Consider the following 18,266-nt stretch of genomic DNA (forward strand, 5'->3'; position numbering starts at 1 on the left):
TTCCAATTGCACACGCTGCCGACAAGACGTGGTCGCCATAATTCCTCAGGAGTCATTGGGTATAGCACGTGAAATCCATCGAATTTTCGTATCCTTCGCAACTGATCACCTACTGCATGAATCATGTCAAGTGCAGGCCGTCGCGGCAATACTAGCCATTAATTGAGTCGACACATCTTAGCCAAGAACAACCAGGAGATAGCAACGAAGGAGTGTCTGCAAAATGATCTCTCTATCGAGAGTTTTTGGATCCAGAGTTATCCCATCAGAACAACGCCTTGATCTCAAAAATGCTCACTACCGGTATTGTAGCGACTCTTACGACCTCTCCTTTGGGTTCTGTTCTTTGTCATCATACCTAACTATCGATCTTTCATGTCAATACCTGGTCTATCATGCCTCTTTCCACAATGTCACATGTACCTTTGTTCACCCCATCTTTGTTCACGTAACGCCGGCAGCCGCAGCATGCCACAACGTGCAGCACGAGAGCTGCACACTAATTCTGTTAACTTAACGCATCAACTAACAACAAGCAGTACGTAGCGCAATGCCAGAAATTGAAACAACCTTTTGCAAGGGCTACGGCTTCTCTCCAACCTATGTGGTGCCGACGAAAAGAAGAAGATGCACAGAAGACAAGTATGTCGATTTGGGTGTTGAATCACGATATCGAGGACGACAGAACGACCTGCAGGATAGCAAACAAAATACGGAAGATGACGACGACTACGACAGCGAACAACCACGGCAAAAACGGCGCATACCGAACTCATTCTACGGTTCCCAGTCAGCACGTTTTGGTATCATTCCCGCGGCTACATTGGCCACTCTTCGAAGCCTTGTACAATTCTGGGGAAATTGCGTGGATGTAGGCGAAAAGATTTTCAAAGCACAATATGCGGTGTGCAGAGGTGTTCCAAGATACGTGCGGGATGTGCATAGAGCAGGAGTGGTAAGAAGCGTGTTTGAGAGCATAGCTATGTCGGATGGAACTCCGGATATGGAAACTTGGCTGAGTATGATCGGATCGCAGGGGCAGCAGATGCATGTTAAGAATAAAGGAGATGAAAACGATGGCGGCGATCGTGGGGGTGAAGCTACGAGCCCGAGGTCTGCTGAATGGACTTCAGGATCCGATGGCTTTGACTCAGCACTGCGGCCAGACAGCGATGCCAGACCTATCTATCGTCCATCAAGCCACCCAGTGCATTCGTCAATACTGCATCAGAGTTTAGTACCAGCAAGGCTACCACCAGAAATGAGAAATAGATCTCGGAACTCCGCATCTCGAACAAGGAGCACACACAGCACAACTGCGAAAACTGGTATACCAACTTCGCCAATTAGACAAGAGAAAACCCAAGAACAAGTGAAGGGCCGAAAGCATACTTGGCAACCACACGAGCAAGTTGCAGGGACGCAAAGTGCATCAGAGAAGGTGTGCGGAACCCTCTTCACCCCCTTTTCTGGCGCTGAGTTGGCTAAATTGGGGTTCCGACATTCGAAGGCAGACGTTGCTTCTGGCATATCGTCAGAAAGCCAAACAGAACCAGTAGTCTCTCGAAAGCAGAACACACTGAATGGAAAAGATTCCACACCTCTTACTCTTAAAGATCGAACAAAAGCGGGACCCAAGAACGACCTCCGAAGTCATGTACTGAGAAAGGCAGCTGCCAGCCAGCCAGATCCACATCACCCACAACATCAGCGCGCTCAAGCTCGGGCGAGTACAGCGACCGTCCCGGAATCCATATCATGTCCCCTCTGCCAATTTGATAACCCAAGTACCTCCACCTTCTGTAGCGCATGTTATACACCACCCCCCCCCCCCCGGTCCAGCACCCCGATCACGAGCTCAAGGCATAGTGAAGCACGATCTGTCGCCCGATACCTATCCAGAGTATCAGAATTGGGGGAAAACCACAATGGTCACTGTCGGAAGTTACCATGAAGATTTTCTGTGTACAGGTGCCGCCGGCCCACCCGGCACAATCAATGAAGATGGCTCGCATATCAGCGTTCCCACATCAGAGCTTCGGCGACTCAACAAAGCCAAAGAGGACGCCGCGATGGAGGACTGTATGCGCAAGGTCCGAGATCAAGAGCGACGGACAATTGCGTGGGAGAACGGAGTCGATGTGCAAGTGCATAGTGAACCGTACTACAGCGACCTGGAGGAAGAGATGTCTGCAGAGCGACTAACAACAAGACAGGCATTGAGCCTGGAACGGAGTGTGGAGGTAGAGAGGGTCTGGTTGCGGAGGCTTGCTGGTTGGAGGAAAGAGGCTGCGGGTATTGAAAGCAAGCCGTTCCCGATGAACATACCGGATTACGAAAACCTGCAAGATTGGGAGTTGGACAGGTTGGAGGAAGACATTATGTTGTTGGACGGGATTTCGGCGAGCCTGGCACATACCGCTTGCGCTGCCCGTGCTAGGTCAAACGGTAGCAACAGCAACAGCAAGTTGTCCGAAGATCCAGAACGATTGGCAGCCAGAAACGAAGAACTGAAAGCCGTACAGCAACGACAAGCGGAACGACAATATCTTGCTCTCGTGGCGGAGGCACAACGGCAAGCACGTGCCGAGGGTACGCAGTTTCCTGAAGGCTTGCGAGGCTGGGATCAAGTTGAACCAGAAGAACAGGAACTCATTCGGTGGGCAGTCTACACCAATCAGGTGAATGATGTGTCAGAGCAGGCAAAGAAGACCCCGACTGATACACCCGCTGCGCCTGCTTCCGCTCCGCAGGATAGTGTGGCCAATCCCCACGGTGCCTCGGCCACCAGTGAGATGTTGAACGGGGATCATCGCCGCCCCTCTTCCGAAACTAGCAGTCGGCGACTGCCTGTCTCCGGATCGCAGTCGGTCGATAGGTCAAGAGAGCAGCAGGCGAGAGAAGAACACTTTGCCCACTTGAAACAAAAGTTTGAAGATTCAAAGTGGGCAGAAATGGTTCATAACGTTGAAGTAACCAGGTACAGTATTCTGCACACTGGAAGGAGATGGCCAGACGACGTGGCGAATTGGGGAGCTATTGTCCCTGCAGCTAAAGCGTCGGTTCTGGAAGTGGCGGAATATCTCAACTTGAAAGAGGAGTTTGAGAAGGCGGGCCAGGAAGTGAGTAGTCGGGGGTTGCACCCTCTAGCGGCAGGAGCGAACGGAAAACTCTAGAGAGGGTGTTACTTAATGTAATCGTTAACATAGAGTGAGGCGCAGGATGCCAGAATTCGAGGGAGAAAAGTGGTCGAGTGATGCGAAATAGAAATGCAACTCGAGGTTGTGCCTTCCCTCCACTACCGGTCGTCATGCTTCGCTCAGCCAATCAAGAGCCGCGACGTCGACTCATCCTGAGTTGCTGATGAGTTGCGCTAGCCCTGCTTGGCTGTATCACATATATGTATATGAACCAGAGGACCGTTGAAGTTCGAACAACAATAATTGTAACGAATGCATCGGAGCAGACATTCTCTTCAAGAACAATTTCACCACCCTCAGCAGTCAACCACTCCTAGAACTATGCTGCACAAGACCAAGGGAAGCGTGCCAGTCGCAGAGCATCACGGCGGGGCGCACATTGCAGTAACTGCACAGCAATCGCGATACGCACTCGATGCTGTCGACGCTCCCGCATCGAAAGAGGTATAGCATTGTGTGCATCTCCCGCCCCATGTCGTCCCTGCTTACTTTCCCAGATACTAATCAAAGACCTATCCATCACAGTCGCAAACCGCGAACTGCTTTCACACACAACGCTGCACTTGGTAGAAGCACGGCATTACGTGTTGGTGGGTCGAAATGGCACTGGCAAGTCAACGCTCCTCAAGGCTATTGCTGATGGTCTCATTCCTGGGATTCCGTGGAGTACGAGAATCCTGCTGTTGGGACAGACGAGGGAGGATGATCTGGAAGATGGTATAGATGCGCCGAGTCTCGGAAGTGAAACTGTCCTACAGCACGTGGTTCGGAGCGATCGGGTTCGAGAGCGGTATGTGCGAGAGGCGAAGATGCTAAGTGAAGCAATTGAGAACTCGGTCGATTCCATGGCACCAGTCCGCGCGTACAGGCGCATTGGCCATGAGAGACTGGCGCTGCAACTCAAAGAAGGCCACCGCATCGCGGAGAGGAGAAGTGGCGCACGAGGCAAGCTGGCGAGGAAAGAGTTGATCAAGCTTGAGGAACGCTTCGGAGAATCGGAGAAAAGACTGCAAGAGGCTGAGATCAATCCTACCATGCTCAGCGAAGAGACACAAGCAGCCGCAGATCTGCTCGCTGGTGTACAGGCTTCCCTTGAGCTTATGGATGCGAATGAGGCTGAAGCAAAAGCACGAGCAGTCTTGCTGGGCCTTGGTTTCAAGGAAGATCGTATCGACAGGCCTGTGTCGGAGCTCTCGGGAGGATGGAAGACGAGGTGCGAACTAGCATGCGCCCTTGCCCAGTATGCTGATGTGCTGCTACTGGATGAGCCTACCAACTTCTTGGATCTGCCATCGATCATCTGGCTTCAGGATTATATTCGCAGTCTGAAAGGCACGACTGTTCTCATAACGACTCACGATCGCGACTTCGGAGACGCCGTAGCCGAGGAGCTTCTTGTCCTGCGTAACCAGACTCTGGAGACCTTTCGTGGTAACCTCAGTCTGTACGAGCGCGAGAGGTGGAAGAAGGCCCGGTACATGACGAAGATGAAGGAGGCGCAGGACAAGCAGAAGAAGCACATTGAGAAGACCATCGCCGGCAACATCAAGGCAGCCAAAGATAAGGGAGACGATAAGAAGCTGAAGCAGGCTGCATCGAGGAAGAAGAAGCTAGACGAGAGGATGGGACTGCAAGTCGGACTCAAAGGTGGTCGCTTCAAGCTGAACCGAGATCTCGGAGGCTATCATTCGTCGCGGCGGGCGGAAATTGAGATACCTGATTTTGATCCACCGGTCCATCTCTCGTTCCCGCACCAACCACCCGAGTTGAAGTTTCCTGGCGCGTTAATAAGCCTAGAGAAAGTTTCATTTGCTTATCCTGGAAGAAAGAAATTGCCTGTCTTGACAGACGTGAATTTGACCATTCAGCAGGGTGCAAGAGTGGGATTGGCGGGGCTCAATGGCTCGGGCAAGACGACGCTGGCGTGCCTGATCATGGGCGGTGATGAGGAGGGTGGCCTGCTGCCCACTTCTGGGACGATTGCACGACACGCAAGAGTCAAGATTGGTCGCTTCTCGCAACAGTCGGTCGAAGAGATGACAGCCGTGGCGTCTTCCAACCCTCATATGACGGCCCTTCGGCACTTAATGGACTGGATTGGTGATGGCGCACAGGAGAAAGACGCGCGGGCAGTTTTAAGCGGACTTGGGCTCCACGGTCAGACTGTGTCGGACGTTCCGCTCGTGCTCCTCTCGGGAGGGCAAAAGGTCAGGGTAGCTCTGGCCAAGCTTCTATGGGCGCCGCCGCAGCTTCTCATTTTGGACGAGGTGACGACCCATCTGGATGCAGACACCATCCTGGGTCTCGTGATGGCACTGAGAAGGTATGACGGGGCGCTGCTGGTAGTGACACACGACAGATTCTTCATGAGGTATGTCAAGTCTGACCGATGGCGGAGAAGCGCATGGAAAGTAAGCACAATAGAGTTCAGCTACTAATATCCCCACAGAACCGTGGTGGAAGGGCAGTCGCCGTACAAGCTAGCGCCAGGGGTTCACGCAGCGTCCGAGGACGAGGCTGACGAAAGCAGCGAGTCGGAAGACGAAGAGGCAGGGTTAGCTCTGGGGAGCGTTTTTCGGCTGACTAGCAAAGGGCAGCTCAGAAAGCTTGACCTGGGCATGGACGAATATGAGGACATTGCGGCACGGACAGCGGCGAGGCTGGCTCGAGCAAAGCGGTAGGCCGCTGAGAATAGAAATGAAGGGTGATTTTAAGTCTTTGCAGAGAATCGACTGGCCAGAGGGGGGGGGGAAGGGAGACGAGCTGTCCAGACCGGCGAGGCGACGTCTGACAGGTGCCGGGGCCATTTAGTTCGGGCGGGCTTGCTTCCCGCTGCACGCACTGATGACAACGCGACACTTGCGCGCGGATCGCGGTGCGCGGCCAAGGCCTTTAGGGGGAGCTTTTCGCGCCAAGCTCGAGTGAGATAATATTGCTCCAACGCGTCGCTCCTTTTGCTGGCAGCGTCCAATTGGTCTCCTCTCATTAGCCATTGGCGTGCACTATGCCCATCTTTCCTTGTATACCCCTTCTGACCGTAATAGTAATGTCATAGCTGTAGCTATAATCCTTCACCAGGCACGCATGAACGACTCTGCGTATCGAGATAAGCTCGAGCTTGGGAACCCTGAGCAATAAGAACTGGCGGGCATCATGGGCGAAAACGAATCTTCCACCCCTCGCTCCACCGCCGAACCGCAGCTCAAGGCGGCCAAAGACAAGAACTGTCCCTTTTGCGGCCAGGCCTTCACCTCGTCCAGTCTGGGGCGCCACCTCGACCTGTACATCAGGCCGAAGAATCCAAAGGCGCCCGACGGCGTGCATAATGTCGACGAGATCCGGAAGCTGCGAGGCGGCATCACCAGGCGACAGGCCAAGGGCAGCGTGTCGACTCCGCGCCGAGATGACAGCGGCACCAGCACGCCGGCCAACAAGAAGCGGATAGCGAGCGAAGATTCCGTCCTTGTCGGCAGCCCAGACGACGACGACGAGCCGCTGGAGGTTGGCAAGACGAGGGGGCAGTTCAAGGATGTCAGCTGGGGAAGCGGCAGTCGGCCGTCACGGCTGAACACCAAAACACCAGACCCGCGCCGGGATGCATCGCGGCAGATACGCAAGGCCGACCTCGACCAGCGGCAGAAGACGAGCGAGGAGAATGAGATTGCGAGCGCGACCGAGATGGCGCTGCGGGAGCTGCTGAAGAGCGTGCGAGAGGCCAAGTATGTCATCCATCACTCATATGTCCTTAGACGCTAACGACCCCCTCCAGTGCCAAAGCATCTGGCTCCGGCCTCTTCGACTTCGACCCCTACACGCAAAACTTCCCCTCGCTGTGCCTCCAGATCCTGCCCGCGCCCTCTACCCTCTTCTCCCCCACGCCCTTTCCCACGGCCGAGTCATGGTCCATCACCCCGCCGGGACAGAAGCAGTTCGAGGCGCTGAATAAGCAGGTCCGCGAGCGTCTGCTTGCCTACCAGCGTCAGCGTCAGATTAACCAGGTCTACCCGGCGGGCTCGCACTCGTCCGCGCCTTCTACAAACACCTCGCCCCTACCAACACCACCCCTCTTCGACCACGACCCACAGCGCCTCTTTGGCCACATTGCAGACGCCTACCACCACTGGTCACAACAGTCGGACAAGACGAGGCAGGAGTACTGGCAGATTGAGATACTGCGCTGCTATGCCCGTGCCGACGACAGGCGACGCGAAGCTGAGGTGCAGCTCGGGAACGCACGTCGCGAGATCGAATACCTCAAGGCCAACCGCTGGACTTCGGGAGCTCCCGATGTATCGCCCATCAGTATCAACCTCGGCACAGACACGGCCAGAGAGCTTGCCAAGCACGGCATGGACTACCGCAACTGGGACTACGACCGCCTCATCGACAAGTGGCGGACCGCTATCCGTGAGAACAGGGCTTCAGTCTCCGGCATGAGTGCTCAGAAGCCGCTCCCCAGCGGCACTAGTTCAAGGAGCTGCTCCATGGCTAGTCTCCCACCGACGCAGTTTGCTACCGTGAACCAGCCTCGACAAGGCAGCCCAATCAAGGTTGAAACCAACATGCCTTTCAGCGCACCGCCCACCGTATGTGGTGATGGCGACAACGATCAAGTCGATGCAGAGGGCGATGATGACGACGACGATATCGACTTGACTCCCCGCACTATCGAGGAGGACGAATCGATGCACCACATGCAGCACCAAGCCCAACAGCAGGCTTTGCATCATCCCCAGCCCCAGCATCACCACGGAGCACCACTTCAGCCAACGCCACCGCATCCCTCACAGCAGTTCCAACCGCACATGCAGACCACCCACATCAGCCAGGCTCAGATCGCTCAGGCGCAGGCTCAAGCCCAAGCATGGGCAGCCGCGCGTCAGCACATGAACCAGTCACGCAACCAAGACTTCCGCCCACATCAGCAACATCAGCTCTCGCCCCATCTGCAGCACGTCGGCTCAGCTGATAGCAGCCGACGAGAATCGCTCGCCATGATGGACCCACACGGCATGAATCAGAACAACATGAATGCCATGGGCAGCTCCATGATGTCAGGGGGTATGGACAGTCTCGACGGCCGCCAGGACCAGTTCCTCCACATGGACATGGGCATGTCGACGGGCTTTGTGGGCTCAAACGATCCCACCGTCTCAATGGGCTAATCGATGCTGCACAGCACAACAGCAAGATTGCCAACAATGGGCACAAAGGACTCTTCGGCATGGCGTAACGTGATACACGGAACGCGATACACGGTCTGGCCTACTCTACAGCGGATTTCACACATCTCATTATTTCGTTTGTTCAATCCTCTCCCCTTTTTTTCCATTTTCTCCTTTTCTCCTGTTTCCCTATCTTTCTATACTCAGCTCGGCTTTTCGCTATACCCAGATACCCGGCCTTGCAGCTTGATACCCTATTTTTATCAACCCTGGGACTCTGAACCAGCCCGATTTTTACATCATACTTAATAACCTTTTCCTGTTTTCTTGCGTCATACTGAGATTGTCTGTTTCCTATGTAGAGTCTACAGAAGCCTTCGTTGGCAGTTACATTTGGGCGGTCATTGTGCTTGCATTTGTATATACCCAACACCAAACTTTTCTATTGTTAGATATTAGAAACAACGGCGGATGGTGGGGGAGTAGGAGTAGGAATAGGAGTAGGTGGACGAATCAATTATAGCATATTAGAACTCGCGGGCCGCCTGGTCCTTTCGACTAAAAATGTATTACTCGCATTCAGACGATCTGTGTTCCCGTCCGGGTCAACAACCCTCAGTTCCACGATGACCCAACAACGCAGAAATGCAACCCGCCAAGGTACTATGCCATTTCCAACGCCACAGGCAAACCAAAAGACGAATCAGCCGCCACGACAACATCTTCATCCAATCCACTCTAACTATTCACTTCTTAGTGTTGCCGATGGGCTTCTTGATACTGAGGAGGATGTGGTGGGGCCAACGGAAGTGAAAGAGATGTCTTCTTTTGCATCTCTGTTTTCCATCCGCGCATCTGGCGAGACGGAGGGTAGATTGAGAGTATAGAATTCGTCGACGGAAGGGGAGCATAGGGAGGATGGTGCGACGAGGCATGATCGATGTGGATGCCGAGTCGTAGAGAGACAGGTGTGTAGAGTGGGGACGGAGACCTTTATACGTGGATGCAAGAAGTGAAGTCTAGGGATTGATTCATGGATGCATGTAGAGGTGACTAGTAGTAGTCTGTGATATAAGACAGTCTTGTTAGAAACCTGTTTGAAATGTGCTTTTAGGTCAACAATGCCAACAACGAAACAAAAGATTGTGAACAGCATGGTCAGCGACAAGACACAAGCACTGAGGACATTGTGGGCGCGAGCAATGAGAACACAATACCATATCTGCCAGACACCGCAATCCGGTATGAGATCTTGGGAACGCGCTTGTTTTCAGACGTTGTCAGAGCCAGTATGCCCCAAGTTCACGATACTGGTAAGAGCACAACGGTAACGACACCACAGTCCACATTTGTTAGAAAATCATCCCCTCCGTGGATAGGTAAAGAGACCAAGAATACTGGAAATGCTGGTGGCATATCACCACTAGGCCAGGCCAATAGAATTGTAGAGACTCGTGTTCTGCTATCAAGACCGCGTAGGGAACCTGTTATAGAAAGAGGAAGTGATGACAAGCTTCTCAACCCAATCGTACAATATGCGAGTGATATGCCCCGCAAAGTCCTATCCCCTCCGATACTGTTGCCTTTAGTTTACCGGCCTGTCAAACAGCCAGACACTGCTACCGCTACTCAACAACAGTCTTCCTCACGCCCTAGAGAAACTGCTACATGGCACGATGCAGGAGAGTCCGGCTCTACAAATACCTACCTAGTCTGCTAAGGCAATTCACACAACTTACTTTGAACTCGATGATGGAGTCACCGCTGCAAAAGGCTGGCGACCTTGATGACCTGGCGAATGGAAAGACATGATGACAACATTTGCGACACAAATAGGACTGAAGACAAGAAGGAGATCTTGGGAAGATTCGAGCAAGGATAGATGAGCAGAACACAATGCCAGAATCTGTAGTCCAGAGAAAGAAAGAAGACTTCAGAATAACACACGACTACAGATCTCGGATATACCGGCACGAAACGCGTCTTTATCACTCACATTTTCCGCGGGATAAAATGTGCGGGGAGAGACCGACCTGCATGCGCCCCACGTGCGCTAATCAATTGGCGCAATCCCAACCGATTACATCCCTCTGCGGTCCGATACCAGCAACATCCGCCTATCTCGCCCACGTGTAATCACAGCTCCTCCTTATCTTCTGCCATGACGACAGGGCCTAATTCATCAAGCCTTTCCCCAAGCCGTGGTCGTTGCGTAAGCTCATGCAAGCTTGTGCAAGCCTCTAGGCGTTAGTGATGGAAGTAGGCGGGCTCCGTGCCGCGCACATGGGATTACTGTCTGGCTGGTATGCACCTGTTCCTGCAGCTTCCTGCTAGGATCGTGGACTGGAGTCATGTCGTTGACGTAGGTGATGGATACTTAGCTTGATAAGGCTGACTGAGCTGGGTATAAAACGATGGAGCTTCGTGGTGCGATTGGGGTGTTGTGGTGTTCCTGGTCCTTCGCTATCCTCCTCCACGCCGAAGCTACTTCATCTTAACATGTCTGCTCTCCTGGTACTAGGTCTTGCTGCTACGGCTTTGGGCTATCCCACCGTCAGCAAGCATCACCATACCTCTCTTGAGAATGCCACCGACTACCTCGTTTCCCTCGGTCCTCGGCCATACTACATCATCAACAATATGACCGACAGCCCATTGAAAAGGAAATTACAGTCTTGTGAAAACACACCTGTGTCCATATCAGGATTTACAATTGGCCACCGCGGCGGCGGAACACTTCAGTTTCCAGAGGAAACAATTCGCTCGGAAGATGCTGGAGCGCGTATGGGCGCTGGTATCCTGGAATGCGATGTAGCATTCACGAGCGACAGGGGCTTGGTGTGCAGACATGATCTATGTGATTTGCACCGGACGACAGATATTCTGCTCAGACCAGAGTTGGCAGCGAAATGTACGACGCCATTCACACCCGCGAATGCGACGAGTGATGCAAACGCGCTGTGTTGTACATCTGACATTACAATTGATGAGTGTATGTTTCCACTTCCATTTCGAACATCCGAGATAATAGCCTTGACTAACAGAACTCATAGTCAGCACCCTCTGCAGCAAACAAGACGGCATAAACGCCTCTGCCACAAATGCAGTCGACTTCCAAGCTGGCACCCCTTCCTGGCGCACAGAACTCTACGACACATGCGGCGAAGTCCTGACCCTTGATCAATATATCGACCTTGTAGACTCCTATCCAGGCTACCGCAACTTCACTCCCGAGCTCAAAACGCCACCTGCCGCCGTCCCCATGCCCTTCCAAGGAAACTACACACAGCAACAATACGCCAGCGACATGATCACAGCGTTCCGCAAAAAGGGCATTGACCCTTCTCGTGTGTGGCCACAATCTTTTACCTACGATGACATTGTATACTGGCTACAAAACGACCACGACTTTGGCCGCCAGGCCGCCTATCTCCAAGAGTACGACACAGTCGCTGATCTAACAGCCGGAATGGCCAATCTGAGCATCGCGCGGGCCGCAGGCGTAAACATAATTGCGCCGGCCCTGCCTATGCTGCTATCCATTGGCGGCGCTGATAACAAGACCATTGTTGAGAGTGAGTACTCAAAAGCTATCAAGGCGAATGGCATGGATATCATTGCGTGGACATTTGAGAGATCAGGACCCTTGGCCAACGTGAAGAAGGACGGGGAATACTACTACACGACGATTGCGGACGTTATCACGCATGATGGACAACTGTACGAGGTACTGGATATCTTGGTCAGGGAGGTAGGGATCAAGGGCCTGTTTACGGATTGGGCGGCGACAGTGACCTATTTTGCGAATTGTTTTGGGTTGGATGGGCCTGTGGGTGGAAGCTATAGCTGAAGTGGTCTTGTAGGAGGGAAATGAGAGTAGGATATGTGAACTTTTCTGCCTTGCTGTACAATAAACTCGAAGAGTGAGGCGCAGATTAGTCGGGGTCGAAGAAAGAAGCTTTTGACAAGACCTCACATGTTGTAACGCAGCAAGAAGAGGAGAGAGAATATGCCCCTGTCCCGTATGGCTCTATGCAAGCGGACCACTAAGATTCTGCTTTATGTATGCATCAGGCTATGTCCCAATGTCAATCTCTGTTCATCTCTCTTGTGCATTGCTTGGATCGTCGAGCATCCACTTGTCGATCTACCTTCCATCCCACCGATAACTAGTTCCTACCAACCATTGAGATCACATGTTCTACTTCATTTCGGCAAAAGAAATATTTTTTACCTTCTTGACTCGACACCGACTATATAGATGGATGCCGCATTGACCGTATACAACATGCGTCAACGAACAATACAGCCGAACCTGTCGATCGTTATTACGGCAGCGACCGAAAACGATAAAACGCCAAAGAAGACCGCACGGTTCTGAATGACGGTGTGGGGATAGTTCGGGAAAGAGTTGCCGGCCGGGTAGGAGCTTACAGCTTGCGTGATTGTAGTCGGTCAGTCCTCGCGCTAGAGCACAGCGGTGAAATAACGTAATATGGCAAGTGACATGCTATCGGAATCTGGTCAATCAGAGTCACAGGCATGTGATGATTGCAGTAGAAAACTCGGGATTGACAGAACACGTAGTTTGTATTGTTCGTCTCTGCTACTCATCTCCAACACATCCTCCACTGCGAATGTCGCATAAAACACAAAAAATTGGTATTGGGGTATCTCCAAACTCCAGCTCCACCAGAGAAGCAGGCTATCGCATCCGCAGAAGAGTAGGCGATCATGACAAGAGGGCACATGCCACAGGCATCTTTGAAACAGGCCCTCGAGTTGCATAAGGGATCGCATTCGCATTCGCTGAAGCGCCTGAAAGGGGGGGGGGGGGGTATAAGGGTCGGCCACCGAAAACAAAAACAAACGGCGGCGACCTAAACAGGGGGTATTGCAGAAAGGAAAGTAGGTGTAGGAAATCCCAAAAGCTCAAGTATTACCCAAGTATGATAGTGTGATCTCCACAGTTCGTCAATCGTCGCAGACAAGAGAAAGTGTGATTACAAAGGAGTGTGAGGGTAACAAAAGGTGGTTCTGGGAGTGCCCAAGTTGGAAAGCAAAAAAATGAATGTAGAATAAGACCCAAGGACAAGTCCAAGGGCAAAAGGGGGGTATGATGCGAAGAGGGCAAGAACAAGACGTAAACGGACATACATCCTCGTGATATGGGTTACAGACAAAGGACATGAAGAAAAGGGCTTTGAGCGCACGTGCGCTCATTGAATCAAAGACAGCGCACCAGTCGATGATGCATGAAAAGCAGTTTTCCCTGGTCGCTTACAGGACGAGGTAGCCAACACCAGCGGCGAGCGCAACGACCATGGTGTTGACCTTGATCGACGCAGCAGCACCCTCGAACTCGGCAGGCTTGCTGGCAGACGGCGCACCGACGGTAGGAGCGGAAGCGGTAGGCAGAACACCGGAAGTAGCGTTGCCAGCGTTGTAGCTGGGGATGATGGTGGGGTGAGTAGCATAGATGGTGCTAGTGCTGTTGGCAGGGGTGTAACCGGGAGCAGGCGCAGAGCTGGACATGGTGACGGTGTTGACGCGGTAGACAGTGGAGGTGATGTAGACAGTGGCGTCGTATGCCTCCTCCTGGGCAAAGGCGACGGCGCAGAGGAGCGCGAAGATGGCAGTGAAGATCTGGCTGAAGGAACGCATCTTGATGTTTGTTGTTTGCTGGTTGGTGAAGGAGGGTGATGGTACTTGTTATGCGACGAAGAATGCGCAAAAGCTTCGATGTCGAATCAGAAGATGGTGGTGGTTGCAAGTGTGTATGCGACGGGTTATGCGGCAAGTTGCGCAAAGTGTGAGACAGAGTCGTTTGTTTTTGGGTTGTTGGAGATGGTATGCGAGAGCAGTGTGGGATAGTCTGAGACGAAGAGAGTGAAGTCAAAGATAGTGATGATAATGAACGTGGGAGCAAGATGCTTTGAGAGAGTGTGAGTGAGATATATCTCGAGAGTTTAGGATCGTGCGCCTGGGAGGGTGAAGGGAAACAACGGCGAGTGGGGACAACCCCCGGGGGTTGTATCGTGTCTTGAATCCTTGCCGCCTGCGCAATTTCCCTGACAAAAGCGCAATTTCGGTGGCCTTGAGGCACTAACACAGATTCGGTCACGCTAGCGGGTGTACCTGAACATGGAAGCTGCCGATCTGGCGGTTAGAGTGGGGACGTGCTGTCTGGGCACGACGGCAAATCTCTGCAAGCAACCCAGCCGTGGCGGGCTCGCGCCTGCCTCAATGGTGACTGACTGCCGAGGTATCCACTTTGGTAAACGTGCTCGCACCTTTCCATCTGCATCCTCGTGACTGGCGGGTAGTGACCTCACTGCGCTGCTCCCATCTCTACGGCAACCTGCAAGACGATGCTGTCATCCAGCGTATGGTAGCTGACATCGCCCAGCGTCAGCCCCAAGAGCCCCAGCGCCTGAGGGCAAAGTTTCAACCTTTCCCCTCACGACCTTCGCCCCAGAGCATCCTCACACCCCATGCGTTCCACAATACACCAGCCTGAGTTCCGCACAGACGCTGAAACGAGCACAGCGAATCGTGCCGTCGGCCCCCAAGGCGGAAACGCGACTGGAGCCAGCGCGACAAATGCTGTACTGTGTACACCGCACTTGGATACTCGTGGCACCCTACCCGTTGCGACAAGTGTCCAGGCTATTGTTGTCCAGTCACCTTGGCAATTATGGGAGCCGCCAGGACAGTACCACGAGAACAAACGTCCCCGATGGTGGTGTGGAACTCGCCAAAGAGAATTTCTTGCAAAGAGTTTGCCTCAACAATGCGGACTGTGTTGTGACTCCAACTATTCGCGCAGTAGTAGCACGCCGGAGGATCGTTGCCCAGCCATGGCATACCGCATGAACAACACATTTTTTCTCCCACCCAACCCACTGCGGTAACATCGCGAGAAAAGCAACGGTGAGTGACACATAGTAACAAGTAATGTCATGGCCTCGAGAGAAAGGATCCAGATTGGAGCTAAGTCACCCATCCAAGCGAGCATAGCTCTAATTGGCTATGCAGGCCGCACCACCCCTGCCATTAGTACAGTGTGAACTTTCGCTCATTTCCTGCCATTCCGCTATCGTGACCATTGGCATTGAAGCCATTGCCAACGACGCCATTGCAAATCCAGCTCCTAACTTCCGCTCTCCCAAATAACAAGCCGCTCCCCAATAACGAGCCAAGCCAAACCATGTCTTGCGCTCGACCTTGGAGCTCCTTGTGCGTGCAATTCGGTTCGACCTGCATATTACAAATTTGAGCAAACACGCGCGCGCAAATTGGACAAGTAATTCATCTTTCGCACTTGCTTCCTGCCAAACCAATTGTTGTCTTGTGCCGAGTCAGGACTGGACGTCCTCAAGAAGGTCCAGACTGAGAGGAAGCACGACTGTTTGCCACTACCAACGCGCAAAGTTAGTTTGGAACGCAAATGCAGCAACCACCACGAGTTCTTCTCGGCCTCATTGCCGGCGCTGTGACATTTGCCAGTCAAAAGCCATGCCGTTTCCAGCATGCACTAAACAAACGCCCCTTGCGTATATAGAAAACCCTGTGCATTCCACAATGGAACAAAGACCTCATTCCATCCGCCACAAGAAGAATGCAGAGAAAACGGAAGCAAGCGAGCGCACGCACCTGACGCAAAACTGTCTTGGCTAGCTCTTCACACAATGGTCGCAAACGGCCTCGAGTCGTATGTTTGATCAGCGCGTGGCCAAACAACTAGAACTCAGTCTTCAATCGGCTTCGACTATTTCGGCGCTCTCCCACAAGCGACGGCATATCTCCTCCGCTTCGTTTCGGCTGCGCGCCTGATCGCTCTCGAAACCTCGTCCTCCGGCTTCAAAGTCGTTCTCGTCGCAACTAGTCCTGCCGCGCCCTGCATCATTCTCAAAGCTGACTCGTGATCTCCGCGAACCTGCCCCATCTGTTTCAACGCTGCTTTCGTTGAAACTTGTGCTCAGGCTGCTGGCGCCTGTTGTGAAGCCGTTTGCGCTGTGCGATGACTTGGGTATGCGCGTTTTTCGCGACATGCCGGGGGTTTGGTATATCCGCGCGAGGGCGTCTGCAATCGGGTTGCGGTATCTTCGCACTACGTTGTACTCGACCGCGACGTGGTTGAACTGCTGCTGTAGACGGGGATCCAAGCGTCCCTCGCCATTGCCATTGTAGTGGATGCTGGACTGGAGGTATGTGGGACCGCCCGTGCGGGGCAGCGTTACGGGCACCAGTTTCTGCGGTTCAATGTTCGACGACGCACGTTGGAGCATGAGCTTCTGCTGTGTCCGCGAGGGGGGTAGATTAGTGGGTGTGGTTGTGCCAGAGCGCTGAGGTGTTTTGGCCGGCGTGTCTGCGCCGCCGTTGAAGTTTGGCGTCGACTTGTTGCGCTTGTTCTTGTCGAGTTCACCTCGACCGGTATCGTCGTGGAGACCGTGTCCAGCCATGTATGCGCCGTCGTGAGGTGTCCCAGCAGAGCCATCTCCATCCATAAAACGCGATACCAGATTATGTCCCGGTGTGTCTACGAGCGTAGAACCAACGGATCCAGCCGTGTGATTGAGCAAATTGTGGCGGTCGGAAGATGATACGACGGTCGCAGCGACTGACGATGTCTGAGGAGCAAGATGGTGCGAGGAGCTGCGCTGCAGTAGTCGCGAGGTAATCATGTCGGCATCCGGAGGTCGAGAATGTTGGTAAGAGCTCCCGCCGTTGGTTTGCGTGTTGTTGCGCGTGCGATCGGTGAGCGTCTGGGTCGCCTGACTGGGCGCCTCGAGTGTTGTGCCTGCTTGCTGCTGTGATGGTTCTCCTCTGTTCTTCTCCATATTAATCTCCGCCGCTCTATGTTGTGCCTCAAGTATGACGGAGTTGGAGCGCGTGTTGGATCGGGTAGTCGTAGGTGACTGTGACGCGCTCTCTTCGGTCCAACCACCTTCCTCTTCTTCGTCGTCATCGGGCATATCAAAGTGGACTGCAGCGTGCGGCTCCGGCGAACTCTGCCGAGATCGAGTGGGGGTCGCGAGCGCACGCTTGGAAGAAGCGTGTTCGTTCTTTGAGCCCTTGAGCGCGTGTTTTGCATGCCCTTGGCGCGGTGGCAGATGTCCACTCGAGTGGTTTCTGCGCAAGTTGGCTTGCTGGTTGTTTGCTCTCACAATGGCACCAGATGACGCATGGCGCTTGAAGCCTGGACGCGAGTGTGGACTGCTGGGTGCCGAAACTGAATTGCCCGACTGTGAGCGACGGTGATGTCGCCCTGTGTTTTCTGCGCCCTGTAGCGCCTGCTGTGCCTGCTTCTCGGCTTTGTTCAGCTTGTTGAGATTCTTGCCAAACGACGTGTTCCTCTGTACGCGTTGGCCGACAACATGATGGCGCTGGCTCTTGTGATGGGCTGAGCGATGAGGGCCCTCAGACGGCGACTGCGAGATGTGCGATTGCGACGATGACTGCCTGGTCATCGCAGTTGGCCTCTTGGGCCGCGAATTGGATTCGTCCGCTGAAGCCATGCTCATGTTCACCTACGCGGCGCACTGCGTCGTTGAAGTGAGGTTGGGGAGCCGTCTGGCTGTCGGGGCTGCACGTAATGATGCAAGTCTGCGGTGGTTCGTAGAAATGAAGTGGAGCACCCAGCCCAAGGTTCCTTTGCGCTGGCAGCCAAGGAATCAGTAGGCGGCCATGGAATTGCAATTGCCTGTGTTGGAAGCGTTAGGTGCGTGATACAGCGTGCCACGTTGGGCCCAATGATTCTCGATGGAGATGGTGGAGTGCATGGGCTGCCGTCGAATGAGTAGGCGGTGAATACGCCCCAACCGTTTTCGGTGACCGCGGCCCGTTCCAACGTCATATGACCGTGACTTCCGATCCGCGTTACTATCCTCACAGCTCT

General features: G+C 53.5%; 5 protein-coding genes across 5 annotated transcripts; 3 read left to right on the forward strand and 2 right to left on the reverse strand.

Annotated features, from left to right (window-relative positions):
- Window positions 1-19: 19 nt before the first annotated feature.
- Window positions 20-5,937, forward strand: ACET3X_001502 (uncharacterized protein). The gene is made up of 5 exons (XM_069446801.1): window positions 20-1,441; window positions 1,511-2,592; window positions 2,649-3,644; window positions 3,698-5,571; window positions 5,650-5,937. The coding sequence occupies exons 3-5, from the start codon at window positions 3,453-3,455 to the stop codon at window positions 5,879-5,881; spliced, it is 2,298 nt and encodes a 765-aa protein (XP_069311744.1). The 5' UTR covers window positions 20-1,441; window positions 1,511-2,592; window positions 2,649-3,452; the 3' UTR covers window positions 5,882-5,937.
- A 214-nt stretch (window positions 5,938-6,151) lies between these two features.
- On the forward strand, window positions 6,152-8,890 carry ACET3X_001503 (uncharacterized protein). Its single transcript, XM_069446802.1, has 2 exons — window positions 6,152-6,919; window positions 6,970-8,890. The coding sequence occupies exons 1-2, from the start codon at window positions 6,354-6,356 to the stop codon at window positions 8,363-8,365; spliced, it is 1,962 nt and encodes a 653-aa protein (XP_069311745.1). The 5' UTR covers window positions 6,152-6,353; the 3' UTR covers window positions 8,366-8,890.
- A 1,605-nt stretch (window positions 8,891-10,495) lies between these two features.
- ACET3X_001504 (uncharacterized protein) lies at window positions 10,496-12,247 on the forward strand. The gene is made up of 3 exons (XM_069446803.1): window positions 10,496-10,668; window positions 10,747-11,357; window positions 11,419-12,247. Exons 1-3 carry the CDS (start codon window positions 10,619-10,621, stop codon window positions 12,213-12,215), a joined length of 1,458 nt encoding a protein of 485 aa, XP_069311746.1. The 5' UTR covers window positions 10,496-10,618; the 3' UTR covers window positions 12,216-12,247.
- A 628-nt stretch (window positions 12,248-12,875) lies between these two features.
- Window positions 12,876-14,029, reverse strand: ACET3X_001505 (uncharacterized protein; the record flags this gene model as incomplete). The annotated part of the gene is made up of 2 exons (XM_069446804.1): window positions 12,876-12,885; window positions 13,650-14,029. The coding sequence occupies 2 exons, from the start codon at window positions 14,027-14,029 to the stop codon at window positions 12,876-12,878; spliced, it is 390 nt and encodes a 129-aa protein (XP_069311747.1).
- Window positions 14,030-15,705: 1,676 nt separating this feature from the next.
- On the reverse strand, window positions 15,706-18,145 carry ACET3X_001506 (uncharacterized protein). Its single transcript, XM_069446805.1, has 2 exons — window positions 16,022-18,145; window positions 15,706-15,783 (listed from the first exon to the last, which is right to left on the reverse strand). Exon 1 carries the CDS (start codon window positions 17,890-17,892, stop codon window positions 16,123-16,125), a length of 1,770 nt encoding a protein of 589 aa, XP_069311748.1. The 5' UTR covers window positions 17,893-18,145; the 3' UTR covers window positions 15,706-15,783; window positions 16,022-16,122.
- Window positions 18,146-18,266: the final 121 nt, after the last annotated feature.

The sequence above is a fragment of the Alternaria dauci genome, chromosome 1, assembly GCF_042100115.1.
Source record: "Alternaria dauci strain A2016 chromosome 1, whole genome shotgun sequence".
In the NCBI taxonomy this organism is placed as follows: domain Eukaryota; kingdom Fungi; phylum Ascomycota; class Dothideomycetes; order Pleosporales; family Pleosporaceae; genus Alternaria; species Alternaria dauci.

Coding starts and splice junctions, on each gene's coding strand:
- ACET3X_001502 (XM_069446801.1), top strand. CDS start 3,453: ATGCATCGGAGCAGACATTCTCTTCAAGAACAATTTCACCACCCTCAG. Junction 3,645..3,697: donor ACGCTCCCGCATCGAAAGAG/GTATAGCATTGT, acceptor TTACTTTCCCAG/ATACTAATCAAAGACCTATC. Junction 5,572..5,649: donor CACGACAGATTCTTCATGAG/GTATGTCAAGTC, acceptor ATATCCCCACAG/AACCGTGGTGGAAGGGCAGT.
- ACET3X_001503 (XM_069446802.1), top strand. CDS start 6,354: ATGGGCGAAAACGAATCTTCCACCCCTCGCTCCACCGCCGAACCGCAG. Junction 6,920..6,969: donor AAGAGCGTGCGAGAGGCCAA/GTATGTCATCCA, acceptor GACCCCCTCCAG/TGCCAAAGCATCTGGCTCCG.
- ACET3X_001504 (XM_069446803.1), top strand. CDS start 10,619: ATGGAAGTAGGCGGGCTCCGTGCCGCGCACATGGGATTACTGTCTGGC. Junction 10,669..10,746: donor ATGGGATTACTGTCTGGCTG/GTATGCACCTGT, acceptor ATGGATACTTAG/CTTGATAAGGCTGACTGAGC. Junction 11,358..11,418: donor TGACATTACAATTGATGAGT/GTATGTTTCCAC, acceptor CAGAACTCATAG/TCAGCACCCTCTGCAGCAAA.
- ACET3X_001506 (XM_069446805.1), bottom strand. CDS start 17,892: ATGAGCATGGCTTCAGCGGACGAATCCAATTCGCGGCCCAAGAGGCCA.